The sequence below is a fragment of the Solanum tuberosum genome, unplaced genomic scaffold (assembly GCF_000226075.1).
Source record: "Solanum tuberosum cultivar DM 1-3 516 R44 unplaced genomic scaffold, SolTub_3.0 scf00027, whole genome shotgun sequence".
NCBI lineage: Eukaryota > Viridiplantae > Streptophyta > Magnoliopsida > Solanales > Solanaceae > Solanum > Solanum tuberosum.
The window spans coordinates 121307-138768 of record NW_006238953.1 but is presented as its reverse complement, the minus strand read 5'-3'; the positions used below and the strand labels follow the sequence as shown (position 1 = coordinate 138768).

The window sequence follows — 17462 nt, the reverse complement described above, 5'->3', positions numbered from 1 at the left end:
TTTTCTTTTGTCTTTCTCTCTTTCTTGCTTTATACAAACACAGATTATACAATTGATCTTTTGTATATATATGTATACCAAAGCAAATTATACAATTGCTTTCTTTTGTATATGTATAGCGAAATTATACAACTGCTTTCTTTTGTATATGTATAGCGAAATATATATATTTATGTTTGCTATGGAGCGCAATTATGCAAACTATAGCTATAACATACAAATATGATTTTTGTGTTTGCTATATGTGAAAGTTACTCATAAATAAATACCAAAATAATCAAATCCTAGACAACTTAAAATTCCTACTCCAATTCTGAATTATTATTCTAAATATAACAAATATATATAAATGAGAGATGTGTAATAAGGAAACTAAAGTATTCTGTCTGTGTTTTGTTGGGAATAGAAGGGATTCAAATTAAGAAATATAAAGGGTAAAGGGCAAGTTATTGGGAAGAGTCAAAGAAATATTTTATATTATAGAGATTATAACATTCATCGTATACTAGATACTTCATTTTGTTACTCAAATTTCAACCTTGATTATTTTCTTGATGCAAAATATGCAAGTTGAGGATTGGCATATCAATCTTAAACTCAAGTGTTCTTCGGTGCTTTGCAACTCATACAAAAATCTAATTTGACCAACTTTGGGTGGGGATGTTTCGAGGTCAAAGGTAGAGTCAGAATTTGAAACTAATAAGTTCTAAATTATAATTTTTAATATTATTGAGTTCTAAATTAAATATTTATAGATATATTAAATGAATTTCTAAAAACAAATACAGTGTTTGGATCAAGATTACTTTGGTTTGATCAAATCCGTACCCTATATGCTTGTGTTTAATATAATATACATTTTGTGGCAAAAACATGAATACAAAATACAAGTGTCAAATGTCCTAAGACCCTACTACTAATAAATACACCAATTAAAGAATGTGTTAGTCAATTAACTAAACAATTTAAAGGGGAAAAAAAAGAATGCAAAAAGAAAAAAAGAAAATAAATGTCTGAGCCCGGGTTCGAACCGGGGACCTCTAGTGTGTGAGACTAGCGTGATAACCGACTACACCACCCAGACTTGCTTGTCCATCAAATGTTACTTAAAATAATATTAAATTATAATTTGCTTATTCACAAATTGCATTATTTTTTATTTTTTTTAAATTAAAAGTTTGTTACTTTCCCTATCCAACAATACTTGTCAAATTTAGAAAATCAAGAGATATTTACCTTTTGTGCTATTAAATATTTTTTATTATCTAACACATTTCTCAATAAAGTCAAATGATAATATCTTAATATTACCCCTATTAGTATTATTTATTGTTTCTTAAGGGGTGTTCCAAGAGAGTATTCCCTCTGTCCACTTTTAATTGTCATGTTGCATTTTTCGAAAGTCAATTTGACTAATTTTCAAAGTTAAATTAGATTACATTAATTCAATATTTTAAACAAAAAATTTAGATATTCATAAGCTATACGAAAAGTATTGAATTTTTTTGCATATTATGAAAAAACACATCGTAAAATGTTAGTCAAAATTATTATAATTTAACTTTAAAAAAAAGAAATTATGACAATTAAAAGTGGACGGAGATAGTAGTAAATTAAAAATAAGTAAACAGAAACCATATAGCACATAAACATAATAATTATCACTGAACACAATATAGATAATAGATGTAAAAAGGAAATCAGCCATGTCGAATTCTTTATTATCTATCTTCTAAGTTTTTTTTTCTGCTTGGGGAACCCATAGAACCTACCACCTGTGTCACAACCTCTGCCCCTCGGGTGAGCACTTTGTGGTAACCTGGTCACTGTGCAATAGCTTGCAAACATGTGGGAGACCAGCTCCCAACCACTCAACCATGCCCTTGCGGGCTATCTTCTAAGTAGATTTTCAGACAATTGTGACTTTTACCACAACAGAGTGAAATTTTTATGTGATTTTCCGCAAAAGGACGTATTTGATAGATATTCAATCAATCGGTATATAGTAAATGAGTTGTTATCATAGGTAAAATTATATTAGTGTAATTCTTGTAGCAACGCCGGTGTATACAAGTTAAACTTTTAACAAAATTTGCTGCAAACTCACTTTATTTATGTATTTTCAAATCTGAAAGAGCTATGCAGAAGCTCCTTTGTAACCAGAGAAATGAAATGCAATATGTGATAATATCAGATCAGCTTCAGATGATTCAACTTATAATATCATACAGCTACAGCACGTTCCCAAGACTATCTTTTCTTGCAAAGTCGCATGGATTTTCTCAAGACGATCAATTATTTCTTGAAACGAGGGTCTACGATCAGGGTTCTTGTGCCAGCATTCACGAAGCAACCTGCACACAATGTCAATGTCAGTTTCTGTTATGTCTCTATGCACGTTCCTAGTTTTCTATGACACAGCTTGTGTCAGTGCATATAACTTGAGCTCATATGCTGAAGGAGCTAAGTTTGGCTAATAAGGAAATTTGATTCTGCTCACAAAAATGATTTCTTTCACCTTTCAAATCAGGAAACATTTCCAAGACTTTGCGATCCAAACAAGTTCAATATTAGCACACATTTTGGCAGCAAAAGTAATTAAAAAAAAACACAAATTTCAGTAAAAACCATACTACATTTTCACCTTCCCCCAAACCTTCAAACTCAAAATGTACCCTGCATCATTTAGACACACATGGAATACAAACTATAACAGTTACACTTCACCACCTAGACATAGTTCTTGTTAGCAGAAAAGGAAAAATTGTAAGGTTTGGAAATACAGCAATAATTGAATAACATACGTCTTGATTTGCTCAGGAAAGATGTATGACGCGAGATGTGGCCGATAATCTTCGTATGCTGTCTTATCTGCCACTTTCTCTGCAGCTTCCTCCCTATTTGATGGTCCTCCTAGGAACATCTGTAGTGCAGAAGCATATGCCTACCTTTTACTTTATACTTGAAAGAAATTAATGTTGCAAGACCAAGAATATGCTAATATTAAAGATGATCAAAATGTGTGTGGATTGTTTCCCTAGCTATATTACTCTTATGATTCAGGGCCTAAATTCCCACAGCAATATTCGAGAACACACTACCAAGTCAGCATCTAATAGGTGCAAGGGAATTTTTTCAAAATAAACTATGATTATAGGTAGGGGAAAGTTGTGTTGTCCTGTATTCGAGTAAATGTAAGCATGTAAGTTCAACTCACCTCATGGACGATTAGAGCAAATGAAAAAACATCAACACTCTTCCCATATGATTCTCGACGATAAACTTCTGGAGCCATATATCGATCTAAATAAACATGGATATAATTATGTTTCAGGAGTCGACTGACGGAGGAAAAGGAAAATACAGATTAGCTTAGTAATACTCTGTACATGATCCAGTCCCTCCAGTCATTTTGTAACCATAAGAATCCTTCTGTTGTGCAATTTTACTGAGTCCAAAGTCTGTCACTTTAAGATGCCCTGCTTCATCCTGCAATACATTTCTGCAAGAGTAGAAAGTTGATATGATAGCTGCACAGAAATACTAAATCCGACTGATACAAGTATTTTGTACTCCCTGGATTGACAAGTACCGATAGGTTTGATGCGAATGAGCTGAGTTAAATGTAGCTAGTGAAACTGGCAGTACCTAGGAGTCAAATCCCTATGGATAATAGAATGAGGCTTAAGCTGATGTAGATAATTCATTCCTCTGCAAATGCAAACAAAGAACTTAGGATACAGCTGCTTTAAAGAGTATATATATTATGACATACGACAAAATTGCTGCTTTTAATTTTTAAGAAAGACATTTTCATAGTGAGAAGCACCAAGCTGAAAATAAATCACCAAAAATTACTTCCTCCATTATGTAAATAAATCAGCAAGGATGTCTACAATTTTTCATCCTTCTATCAATCTATACTTAACAAAGAAAACCATACCCCTGTAATGCTTCATATAATGGTGTTCTGTAAGGGTAATATGAATTCTATAAAAAGAATCATGGAAGCTTTAAAGCATTTCAGTGAAGTAACTGGACTTGTGGCCAGCATGGACAAGTCTAGTATCTTTCTAGCTGGTATGGAGGATAGCACCAAGCAATTGATTTTGAAAGGAACAGGATTTGTTCTAGGTTCTCTGCCCATAAGATACCTAGGACTACCTCTATCATCAAAGAAATGGAGTAAAGTGGAATGTCATCAGCTGGTGGAGAAAATAACTTGTAGGATAAAAAGTGGTTATGCAAGGCAACTCTCTTATGCTGGAAGAGTACAGATTATCAATGCAGTTCTATTTTCCATATATAATTTTTGGGGAGCTGTGTTCATTCTACCACAAAGTGTATTGGATGATATTGATAAACAATGCAGAATATTCTTACGGGGAAGCTCAGAGGGACACAGAAAGATATCACTTGTGGCTTGGGATATTGTTTGTAAACCAAAGAAATATGGAGGGTTGAATGTAAAAAGATGTAAGTTGTGGAACTTAGCATCAGTGGGGAAATTATTGTGGCAAATAGCTAATAAGAAGGATGTGCTGTGGGTGAAATGGGTAAATGAAATCTATATGAAAGCAGATGAAGATATTTGGAGTCATGAACCATCACAAGACAGCAGTTGGTACTGGAGAAGAATGAATGCCCTTAAAGATATGATGTCAACTTGGTATGATAGAGGTGTGTATAGGTTGACTAGTAATGGGCAATATTCAGTATCTAGTAGTTATAATGCTCTACTGGGGAACATGAATGTAATGAGGGAAGCAGACCTGATTTGGAATTGCATAATGTTACCAAGACAGAGAATGATTAGTTGGTTGGCATATCAAAACAAGTTGTTGACTAAAGAAAGGCTACAAAGGATGCATATCCAGGTAGAGAACACAGTGTGCTGCTTATGTGATGACGGAGTGGATGAGACTGATCAACATCTGTTTGCTGAATGCAAATGGATTAATGAAGCAAGGACTGAGTTAGCAACATGGATGGGAATTGACATTCCACAAAAGGTTTTTAAACAAAGTCTACAATGGATCAAAGGAAGACACTGGAGGCAATTCAAAAAAGAAGTGGTGGCTGCAATTTGTGGAGCATTAGTATATTATACTTGGCAGGCTAGAAATTGGAAAGTATACAGGCAAACAATTGTAAATAATGGAGGTATAGTGACACAGATTCAAAGAGAACTGAAAGAAAGAGTGAGTATGTTTAGTTGTGCAAGAAAAGCAAGCAAATGTCCATGCTTGATAGATAGAATTTGTAACTAGAATAGGCTGTTGGTTTTGTTCTTTTTCCGAGGTCTAGGTTCTTCTTGCACTCTTCCTAGAAGGTAGCAGGAAGACTAGATGCTCTTAGTTTGTATTCCTTGTTGGTGTTATGGTAATATTTCACATTTTATTACCAAAAAAAAAAAACACTTGAATTGGAAGCCAACTTATCATTGAACCTTATACCTTGCAATATCTAGTGCATAAGCAACTGCTGTTAGTGGATCAAGTTTTCCTTTCTTTCTCAATTGGTCATACAAGCTTCCCTAGATTTCCGATTGTAGAAATATCAGTGCGACCGTGACTAAAAGCTCAGGTACTCGTATAATAACACCTATATCTCAAAGCTGAGGAGGATATCACATCATCAGAGTGCTCCTGAACATCATACAAGACTTACATTTCGAAGATACTCGGTGAGAAAGATCAATCGATCAGATTGCTTTAGAACCCCGAGAAACTGCACAATATTGGGATGGCGCAACTTTTTCCACAATGCTAATTCCTTCATAAAAGCATTCCTGTGAAGCTCTCAATTATGGATGTTATGAGTTCGAATATTAAAGTCAAGCTGACCGAGTTACTACATTTTTTTTTTTTGAAATAGAAGTTGATCAAGTTACGTTATTGTTACTCTACATCATATTAAATCCAAAATCTGGAAGAAAAAAGTATTGCTTATGTGATTTTTAAATTACAGCTCTGTAAAAAATCAGTTAACTTACTTCACCATTGGGTTTGATGCAATGGAAGCACGAATGGTTTTTGCGGCAACTTCTGTACCGCGCCACTTTACCAAATAAACTTCACCATATGCACCCTGCGATTTGCACTCACAGTCATTAATAGCCAAAACAAATATAAAGTGAATTGAAACATTAAAAGAACATAGTCAAGTTGATATTTGCCTTGGCTTCTGGGTAAGAGAAATTACTTCTCCAATAAGAGTTGCCTCCTTCATGTCCACTTCACCATGACCAATCATACAACATGGTGTATCAGAGTCACCCAACTACGTCAAGCAAAAGGAAATGAAGGTAAAAAGAAATACTAATATGATACAACATTTTGCGGAAATTCATATTATCTAACACTGCCACCAAAATAAAGATAATGTTGTGGTAAAGAACATGCAGTTTTGACAAGGATCCTATCTACATCAACTCATCCAGAAGGCATACTTATGACTTAGCCTGTCCTCTTTTCCTGCTGGGGATTATTGTTACTTAGCTTCCTTTATTTCTTTTTCAAACTAAAAAGCTAGCTGATCACAAGATTATCTCACATGAATTAGTTTAAATGAGTTGGAATTCAAACTACAATCATTCTCACAGACAAAGGATGGCTCATAGAATGTCATGGTTCAGAATAATACTCATAAAATCACCTAGATTCAAACACTAAGGCAACCTTGGAACATATCTTGTGTTTCTTTAAAGGAGCTCTTGGACTTGGCATATTATATAACAACCATAGGCATACTCATATTAAGTGTTTCGTAGATGTTGTTTGGCATTGGATCTAGAATTGACAGAAGATTCACCACAGGCTATTGTCTTTGTAGGTGGGAACCTCATGGAAGAGCACGAAACAAAGTATTGTATTTCAATTCAGGGCAGAACCAGAGTACGGTTTGGCTCAGTTCACATGTGAAATAATATGGACACATCACATTTTAGCTGAAATTGGTTTGAAGCCCTAGTCACCAGCAAAACTCTGTTGAGATAATTAGGCATGCTAGAAGATTCAAGAGAACCTCATCTCTACTTGATAGGTGAAGACATGTGAGCAACTGGGTGATATATTCACCAACGCTTTGAATGGAACTCGGGTTGAAAATCTTTGTAACAAGCTGGACATAATTAACATGAATGCTCCAACTTGAGAGGGAGTGTTACAGGATATACATAGACACCTGATGTAAATATACACATTCTCATGTAATATACATAGCACAATTATAGGTCGAGATTTCTATGGTTTTTCTGATTTTGTTTCTTTGAATAGAATAACTTGTACATGTATGGTAAATTACAGTAAACTCGAGCTATCATTTACTGGGCAGAAGCTTGGAGGAGTATAGAACAGATGGACTATGGAGATCATTTTGGGTTACTAAAGCTCCAACCAAAGTCGCTTGCTTTGGATGGATGGCAGCACATGAAGCATGTTTTATGCAGGAAAATCTAAATAGTACTTTAAAATCTTAATAAAAATACTTAGCATAACATCTCAAAATTGTGGGTCTTTTTTTAGTCTACTCAAGTGAAAATCAGTATGAATATTTGAAGCCTTTGCAAATTGATACAAAAATATAAAAGTATTAAATATAAGCTCAAATCTTATTTATTTTTAAAAAAATTACCTAATGGAACACATGTAAATTTTCAAAGAAGAGGATTTAGCTTATGTGGATGGTATTATTTGTGCAAAGAAAACAGCGAGACAGTACATCATCTCCTAGTACACTGCAAATTCGTTTGGCAGATTTGGTGTATGTTTCTAACTTGTATGGATCCAGTGGGTCATGCCATCAAATGTGGAACAAGTACTAAGCAGTTGCCAAAGTCAGCGAATGAAGAAAGTGAAGAAAAGATTTGGAGGAGCACTCCAGTATGCATATCTGGAATGTTTGGCTCGAGAGGAACAAAAGATGTTTTGAGGAGAAAGAAGAGAAACTCTTCGCTGTGGAAGTATAGATGCACTCATCGTTTCAAAAGCTGGTGTAATGCTATTCTCGAATGATCTTGAAATAATGATAGATTTTATGGATTCCTTACATCCTTGGGGGAATCTTATCTAGTTTTGTTGTACTTTCTCTCAGTACTTTCTTGGTGCTGAGTTTATTATCAATAATACCTTGACTTGTGAAAAAAAAAAACCCCTCTTATACTTGGAATAGGACTATAAGGAAATTCTACACATTCTTGTTTACTTAAACCAGTAAAGTCACTACTAAAAAGTATTGTGTCCTGAAAAAGACCGAAGATGCTTAGACTCTGAGTGACTGGCCAATATAAAAGTTAAAATATAAATATGTTACTCTTGCATCAGCTTTCAAGTCAATCTTAATACGATAGTTTCTTTTTGAATTGTGTATAGCAGAAAAAGCAAACTACCCATTATGTTTCCAAGTAATGCTGTGCGACAATATTTCCATTCAGAGCATATACAGCCGTGATCATATAAATGAGAGAAAAGGTTAAGACATATACCGGATCATAACCATCATGGGCCTCTAGAATCTTGCATACATCCTCGTGACCAAAGTTACGGGCATCGGAGAGTGGCTGCACAGATTTCGATCAAAGCATACACTAATCAATTTGTTGAGAAACAATCTATAGTGTCCTACACTATAACCTTAATAAGATTGTTAGAATAAAAGAGAAGAAAACGGGAACCATATGTCTTCAAGTAAATTTTAGTTATAGCATGGAGGAAATCAATACTATACTCCATGCCACTAGATTCAGGTACTCCTCCTTCTAGCCACCTTACTATCTCATCCGTAATCATCTTTTTTTCGAGTTTTGAATTTCTGATAAATCCAATATTTACAGCTCATCAGTTGTTGTATAGTAGTATAATAGAGTCGAAGCAAATACGAAAAAAAAAATTAAATGGAAAAAAACAATATAGTCTACATAAATATCATTTCAACTACAAAGTACAGTACAATAAAAACGCTAGAAACAACAATCCAAATCAGGCAGTAAAGGTACGTAATTCATTTTATACATCAATAAGTGCAACTTACAGTTCGACCCCAACGATCTGTGGAGTTCACATCAGCTCCTTTCTCAAGAAGTAAAACAACAATCTCTGCACAACCTTCAGAGGCAGCTAAATGAAGTGCTGTTCTCTTATCATAGTCAACCAGATTGGGTTCCACTCCTTTCTCAAGCTCTTGCATCACTCCCTCTTTGTCACCAAGACCTGAACAGTGCAGAAGACGATAAGGACCTCCTGATTCCATTCTTTGAGGTAGCATCTGTTGCTCAAAACGTACCATTAACCAAAGTTAGTCTGTAGTGTCAGAAAAACCTTCACTAGATAATCGAAAAGAAGCAAGTGCTACATGGAGACAACATCCGGTATGGCAAGCAGCGGGAAACATACTGGATGACTTCACCGAGAAATTTAATTAAATATATATAGTTAAATATATTTTTTGTTAGAATCATATGTACATTACACTATTTTTTAAAAATAATGCAAGTAAATAACAATTTGAATTGAAAGTAAAACCTTGGAACAAGACTAATTGTGACAATAAGTTCATACCACTCACAAATTCTTGTGTATGCCCCTAAGACAAGTGTTCCGTAAAATACTGTTCTATTTGCATTGTAAAGATAAGGCACCTGGGCCTAAAATTCAACCCTAAGAGTTAGCTTGCATTGCAAAAGATAAGGCACATGGACTAAAAGTTAGCTCATGAGGGGAGGATTGTCCAAGTCCATATAAACAGACCGTCAATCCATTCTCCAACCAATGTGAGACTTTTACCCACTCTAACACCACCCAAGTTAGCTCATGAGAGGAAGATTGTCCAAGTCCATATAAGCAGACCGTCAGTCCATTCCCCAACCAATGTGGGACTTTTACCTACTCTAACGTCCTCCATTCACGCCCAGACCCAACTGAAGCGTCGACCGAAAGCCCAAACAGGTCCACAGAGCCCAAACAGGGATGAACCATGCTTTGGTACCATGTAAAAATCTGACACATAGCCTAACTCAATCCCAAAAAGCTAGGTCATGAGGGGAGGATTGCTCTAGTCTATATAAGCAAACCGTCAATCCATTCCCCAACCAATGTGGGACTTTTAACCCACTCTAACTTGCAACTAATAACTTGCTAGCTAGATAATCTTAGAAAACTTAAAAGTCCAATATATGGGATTGTGATTTGTTTTTCCATTTTTGCCTCAAACACCATGGAGCATAGAGTGGCTGGAGGCTCCTAATATCTCCACAAAATCACCTTCTCATTGCATGCTAAGCAAGATAGACATGGAAAAATTGCAAACCAAGTTATGCATACTGAAGTTCAATGAAAACTTGAGAAGTTAATTATTTGATTCTTATGATCATAGCATAGTTTTTGACTATTTAACTCACATGGTCATTGTACCATAACTGACTTTTCAAGCTCATTTTATTCTCTTTCACTATATTTTTTTCAATATAGTTTAATTTACTTACTTGCAAATCTAATCCTGTTTTTCAACTCTAACTAATTCACTCCCATATAAAATCAATATTTGTGAAGGATCTAGAAAATATTGACAAGTTAAATGTTTGATTGAGAAATAAAAGGGCAGAACTTCACTCAAGGTATTACGACAAGGTTTCGCAATTTCCTCCAAAAGGGGGAAAAATGTTTTCAGTAAATAATTTGATCTAAAGATCAATAGAAACAAAAATATATGTTTTTTTTTGTCAAGTCCAAAACACACTAATTACCGCGGGAGGAGACAAATGAAGCTCGTTATCGTCCATGAGTGAAGAACCCTAGAATCAGAAATAAAAAAATTGTTTTAAGTAGCTGAGAAGTGTGGAAAGGAAACAGAGGAGCTTATATAGAGTTCATGGTGATGATGATGCAGTTAATTTTAGGAACAAGATAGAAGAAGGTCATAATCGAAGACGGAGATGACAAGGGAAAATTAATGGAGACATAGTGTTCTTCGTCTGGTTTTGGAATTCTTCGATTTTGTACTCCCCCACAAACAAGAAGAAATTTAAAATCTTCTCTTTTGGCGCTTCCCCCTAAACTTGTCAAATGGATCGGTCCGTGTCAACTAAGATCGACCCGGTAATGACCCGCAATTTTGGAGGTTTTTTCCTATGCCTTTTACTATTTCGACTAGCGGTGTTTGTGGTTTGGTTTGGATCAGTTATTGGTTAAAATCAAAATCAAATTAATCTAGTTGATTTTTTAAATTTCTAAAATCAAATCAAACCAAACGAAAAACATAATCGTCAGTTTGGTTCAGTTTTTCTGTTTTTTTCGGTTTGAAAGTAATAAAAAATTTTAAGAAAATACGTATCTCAATAGACACAAACACCTAATACATGAACAATCCGCATGAAAGCTACTATCGGTTCTATTAATCAATTAAGCAATACTGGAGTTATTATTACACGAACAAAGTGATTCAATTAAGAGAAAATGTGACTATCTAATGTGAGGTAGGGTATGTAAAGACTAAAATAAAGAATTTTGATGGACTTGGACTTAAGATTGTAATAGTTGGGCTAAAATTTAAGTGTTGGACTTGAGAAAATGGTAAAATTAAAGATTCAAGTTAATTAAAATTTAACAAAATATTTATATTTAATTTATGAATAATATATAAATAATTATAAAATTTATATATTTAATTTTTCGGCTCGGTTTGGTTATTTTTTAGTAAAACCATAACCAAACCAAATAGTATCGATTTTTAAAATTTAAAATCAAACCTAACCAAATCAAACCAAGTATCAATTTTTTTAATCGCTTTGGTTCGAATTGCGATTCGATTTGTTTTTTTAACCATAACCATGAACAACCTAATTTCGATTGGTACTGATCCGGTCCATTATTGAGGAACAAGGTCCGGCCCGGTCTGGTATGAGTAAGTATTTATCCGACCCAGTTAACATGCTTACTTCCCCCATCCTAATATTACACATTTCCCTTTGTAAATTAAAGGGATATGGCATAGTAATAAGGAGAACTACTACAAAAGAATGTAGGGTTGTTTCTTTTTTAATTGAGGTATTGATTTCAAGTTTGAATATGAAAAAATTCTTTATAGGAGCATTTTCTACGTGGTCCTCCAAATTAGTAAGATTCGAATATGGATATCAAATATTGAATTAAAAAAAAACTGACTTTGTAAGCTCCTCACAGAAAAATCACGATCAATATTTTTGGAAAATGAAATAATCTAGCTTATTATACATAGCTATAATTTTAATATACTCAAATATAATTATAGTTAAGCTTTTATAGCAAATTGTTTCTCTCTTCTATCATGATAAAAAAAATTCCAGTAGGCCGTGAGGCCACCTATCATTTTCCCATACGTGAACTCCACTAGTTATCAACCATTAAGATGAGAAATTATATGAAAAATTAAGTAAAAATTTAAAATTCTAAAATCTGAATCATAACTTAAACATACACGAACACGACAAATATAATCTTCAAGAATGGGTGACACAAGTACAAAAGCAACTAAGATATGAAACCTATAGGTCTGAACACTAAAATTATTTGGAAAGAAGAAAAAACAGCAAGTATAAAAACAGAACTAGAATCTAGTATTACCGCTCATTCTAAACTCCGACAAGTCTTTTTGAGTCCAATAATGATTTAACCGCCAATGAACTTAGAGTTGAACATGCACATGAAAGATGCAACAAGTGTAAAGTGGATATGAGAAAACACATATTGTACTCAGCAACAACATTGACTGATCCAAAAATGAAGCAATGGCCAGGATCAATTCTATATTGTGTTGTTCAATACTTACAAATATTAGATCAACTTTGTAAAAGACATAGAGTAACAGTACTATACTCAACACAATATCTGCCTCTTGTTATCATCAAGGACTCAATAGCTATAACCAATCCGGACCGACAATCATAATTAAATATGGAATATTAATTCTACATATATCATATTCTAAGTCAACATTAGATAAGTACACAATTCAAAAATCTCTCAACAACAATCCACAAAAGTTAATGAATGGACGATTGGATGCAATGTATATATTGTGTATACACCCGTTGTCATAGTGTAGCTAGCAGAGATTTATGGGGTACTCATGAGATCCATCTATTGATTGGTGGGACACTCCAATCATACATAATATTGTGCATACGTACAACTTCGATCCATATATGATATAATATAGTGTATAGGTATGCAACTCCTATACCAATAAAATACAATGCATAATTAATGTGCAATCCCAAACAATTAATAATTATTTCAAGACATTAATCCCATAAAGTAACTCAACTCAATTCTATTTTCATTTCAATCTCTTGGCCATATAAAAGTTCATTTCAAACTCATCTTTGTTTATTTGTATTCCTTATGAATTACTACTGGCTTTTAAAATTTTATTAATCCTTGCTCATGATTTATAGTTCATAGTGTTTATTAATTTTTTGTTTTAAATATCTGAATATTCATTTACAGTTAGTGTTGGTTCTAGTTGACTATTTTTGTGTCAAAAATAGCTTAAGAATATGAAAACTCGTTGAGGATAATTATAAATAAATGATATATTTATTTTGATATTAGAAATACTATTTGAATTGTTTCGTTCTTTGTTCAAAATTATCATAATTATTAAACTATGTTGTTTAAGTGATTTGTCTATATAAATTGAAAAAATGAATAAATTTGTATCGGAACTCAAAATAAATTAACGCGAAGCCCAAAATATTATGATAATCAGTATGTCAATATAATTGAAAGATGAATAACTTGAATAGAAACTCAAAATAAATCAAATTGAAATTCAAATTAGTGTCACAATCGATTTGTCTAATCGAAAATCAATTAGTGTTGGACTTAAAACCTCAAAATTCTAAATTTGCCTCTTGACAAAATCAATCTTTGGTCAGTTTACTTGTAGTCATCATTTTGAATTTTAGTATTGTTGTAATAGGTGCCCATACATTAAGTTCTTTGAAAAATCAGAGGTGCTGGTAAATATTTAGAATAAAATTCTCAAAAAAAATTATTCTTTCCTTTTTCATTTGTGGATAATTAATATTTTATTAAATTTTCAATTAATAGTTTTTTCCGATAATTTTGATATTATTGGAAGAGTTTAGATTTGGATTTCCATAACTAAAAGCAATAGAGTAACATAACTTGTTCGTTATTAATTGTTTCCTCTTTTAAGAAGTTAATTAAGTGTATAATTAATTCTTGATAAATGTCTATTGTCATTTATTTATAGTGTATATTTATATAGTGTATACATGCACTAGTAACGTATCATTTAATAGATGCTTATGTAATTGCATTAATTATTTAGAAGATTAAATTTTTTCATAATCCTTAAACTTATAAAAAGGGAACTAGAGATAACAAAATAAAGGAAATCCTTGTGATATAATGAAGGGAGGACTCCTTGAAGTTTATGTTGTAAGTGCCCGTGGCATTAGCCACTCCAACATTATTGGTAAGGATTTTAATTATATGCAAAAGAATAGTTTTATTTTATTTTATGGAATATATTTTATTTCTTTGATCTATTCATTTTTTACTAAAATATATATTTTTTGTCTATATTATCCTCAATTAAGTACTATCCATTTTTTAATATTAAATAGCTTATAGAGTAATAATTAAAATACATTTTTTTAAAATTATTTATTAAGGGATATGACCAAGGACATGGAGTAATATGTTATGGTGCCAACTTGTCTATATATTTTTCAGGTTATTAATCCATTTATTGTAGAAAGTTACTTGTACTCCTTTTGTTTCAAAGGTTTTCCTTCTTTTTTTTGGTTAATTTGACTAATTAATGATTTACATTGAATAAGATTAATCAACCAGTATTTTAAATTAAAATTGAATGTTTAAAAACTTTAAAAAAAAATTCATAATTCTTTATTTTACATCAATATGATGAAAATATACATTTAAAATAGGTAAAGTACTTTGATCTCGAGAAACAAAAACGACTAATAATTTGAGACGAATGAAGAGTTATCTGCTTTGGGAAATGTGTTATGTGAAAAAGTTCTTTTGTGGAGTAATTTTTATGTTTACGTCCTTACGATGTCTTACTTATATTTGTATAGGAAATCCATCGTACTATGTGATTGTTGAATGTGGATCCCAATCCTACACAACAAAAATTTCCTCAGGTTTGTTGTTTGTCTTATTCTTGTAGTGTATATAATTTTATATATTGGTGGATAGAATTTTTTAAAAAAATTAATGTTTCATATAATGTCTGGTATCTATATTATTGGAGGCCGACCAATTCAAATTCACACCAGATAGGGCTTATTTGGGGTAGCACTAGCTCCTTGCCAAATAATTTTCATAATGAAGGTTCAAACGTGAAACCTTTAATCAAAGGTGAAACAAGAATAACCTCATTCACTGCACCATATCCTTTGATGGTAGTACTATTGTGATAATGGAAAGGATATGGTAAATATCTTGTAAAATTAGTTGAGGGCGTGAAAATTAATTCTCCTCTATTTCAACATGTATTGCATCTTTTCTTTTTTGGATGATTTTTAAAATGTTTTGACAATTTTTATGCAACTTTCACAACTTGTAAATTTCAAATTTATTCAAACATTCAAGATTTGAACTTTGATGTGATATCAAACAAACTTGCCAATCCTTGATATTTACAAGGCTTAATACATAGATTACTTCCCCACTTATATTGAAAAAAAAAACCTTTTTACACACTAGAATTTGTTTAAAGTGTAGCTTTTATATCCACTATTTTTTATGTTACACCAACAATACCATTAGTGAAAAAAATTAAGAAAATAAATATCTAAAATTACAAATATACCCATGACATTAAAAAGTTTGGTGTGTAGAAAGTTTTATGTGGTCAAGAAGTGTATAAAGGGGATTTGGGTACAAACTTAGGGGAATTGAATAATCTTTGTTCAATTTGTAATATGATTTAATTGTTATAATAATGCAGGTAATCATAAGGAAATTTTGTGGAATGAAAAATTTAAGTTTGAATTGCCAACTAACAAATTAGAAGAATGTGAGTATCTTAAATTAAAAATTATGGATGAAGAATTCTTCACAGCTGGTGGATTTGCTGGTGAAACCATGTAAGTACTTTTTCTTTTTAGTCTGTTTCAAAAAATAATAATATTTTTTTAGATTAATTTTTTAATTTTAACCTTTTACATAATAGGTTTAAAATCACAAATTTATAGAATATTTTGACATATTTTATCGATCTTTAGTTAAGATTACAAGATTCAAAGATCTTGTATAATTTCTCAAGTTCTGCGTTGAGTTAAAACTAGATAAATAAATAAATTAGTTTTTTTTTTTTTTTTTTGCTTCAGAATTAATCTGAAAGGAATAATTATGGAGGGGAATGAAAAGAGATTTATTGAAGTGATACCAGTTGCTTATAATGTGGTACTTGAAGATGACACATACAAAGGGCAAATAAAAGTTGGACTCAGATTCACTCCTAGCAATGTATGTATCTTTAATTAATTTGGTATACTACTATTCTTGCCTCAATTTACGTGTCACAGTTCTATTTCAATATGAAATCTTTAAGTTTTTGAAATAAAATTTTTATATATATTTTAAGAAAATTGAGGTAGGGGAATTGTAAATTTCAATATGAAATCTTTAAGTTTTTGAAATAAAATTTATATATATATATATATATATTAAGAAAATTGAGGTAGGGGAAATAGGTGAGGAAATAAAAATTACAAGGTGGATGATCAAACCATCAGCACACTCACCATCTAAGGTATTGTAGTTAATCAACTGCAACTACTAAGATTCCACAAAATTTACATATTTAAAAATTACGAAATATTATAAGTCACCGTATTGATAATTCAAAATGCTTAAAAGACATGAAAAAATTATGATCAACGAAAAAAGTTATTTGACTCTCGAGATTCAAAATGTGTCATATAAATTGAATAGTAATTATTTTTATTGCTATATATATATATATATATATATATATATATATTCACTTTCCCCTAGTTTATAAAATGGTTCAATTCTTTCTTTTTTGCAGAAAATTGTACAAACAGTGGGGAAAAAAGATGCTCCAAGGGAAAATGAAAATGGAATTGGGCAAATTATATATAGCAAAATCATTAATCTATGGCCAAACACATGGAGAAGCTTCTTTCCTCGTGAGAATGCTAATAATATTATTGACAAAAATAAGCCAAATTAGAGTTATTTCTTTTTCTTTAATTTAGAATAATGTTTAGATAAAAATGATTTCCTTCATATTCTTGACATTGTTTAGTTAGGTCAACATGGTACTTGTGATATTTTGGCAACCAACTCATTTTATTTGGTAGTTTTTTTAGGTGTTGCTAAATATTATCTAAATAAGATTGAATAAAACATAAATTTACAAACAATTCAATATGCTAAGGGACAAATTCCCTTTTGGATCTC

The 17462-nt window shown here is 32.0% G+C and overlaps 3 protein-coding genes and 1 non-coding gene across 4 annotated transcripts; 1 reads left to right on the top strand and 3 right to left on the bottom strand.

Annotated features, from left to right (window-relative positions):
- Positions 1–1010: 1010 nt before the first annotated feature.
- On the bottom strand, positions 1011–1084 carry TRNAV-CAC (transfer RNA valine (anticodon CAC)). The gene has a single exon. It is a non-coding gene; the product is annotated as a tRNA-Val (tRNA).
- A 1018-nt stretch (positions 1085–2102) lies between these two features.
- On the bottom strand, positions 2103–3712 carry LOC107059610 (seven transmembrane domain-containing tyrosine-protein kinase 1-like). The gene is made up of 4 exons (XM_015306313.1): positions 3649–3712; positions 3218–3502; positions 2805–2923; positions 2103–2354 (listed from the first exon to the last, which is right to left on the bottom strand). The coding sequence occupies exons 2-4, from the start codon at positions 3293–3295 to the stop codon at positions 2216–2218; spliced, it is 336 nt and encodes a 111-aa protein (XP_015161799.1). The 5' UTR covers positions 3296–3502; positions 3649–3712; the 3' UTR covers positions 2103–2215.
- A 2450-nt stretch (positions 3713–6162) lies between these two features.
- On the bottom strand, positions 6163–9285 carry LOC107059592 (putative ankyrin repeat protein RF_1087). The gene is made up of 3 exons (XM_015306287.1): positions 9031–9285; positions 8486–8560; positions 6163–6282 (listed from the first exon to the last, which is right to left on the bottom strand). The coding sequence occupies exons 1-3, from the start codon at positions 9283–9285 to the stop codon at positions 6163–6165; spliced, it is 450 nt and encodes a 149-aa protein (XP_015161773.1).
- A 5126-nt stretch (positions 9286–14411) lies between these two features.
- On the top strand, positions 14412–17232 carry LOC107059591 (elicitor-responsive protein 3). Its single transcript, XM_015306286.1, has 5 exons — positions 14412–14478; positions 15107–15172; positions 15982–16120; positions 16364–16502; positions 17068–17232. The coding sequence occupies exons 1-5, from the start codon at positions 14412–14414 to the stop codon at positions 17230–17232; spliced, it is 576 nt and encodes a 191-aa protein (XP_015161772.1).
- Positions 17233–17462: the final 230 nt, after the last annotated feature.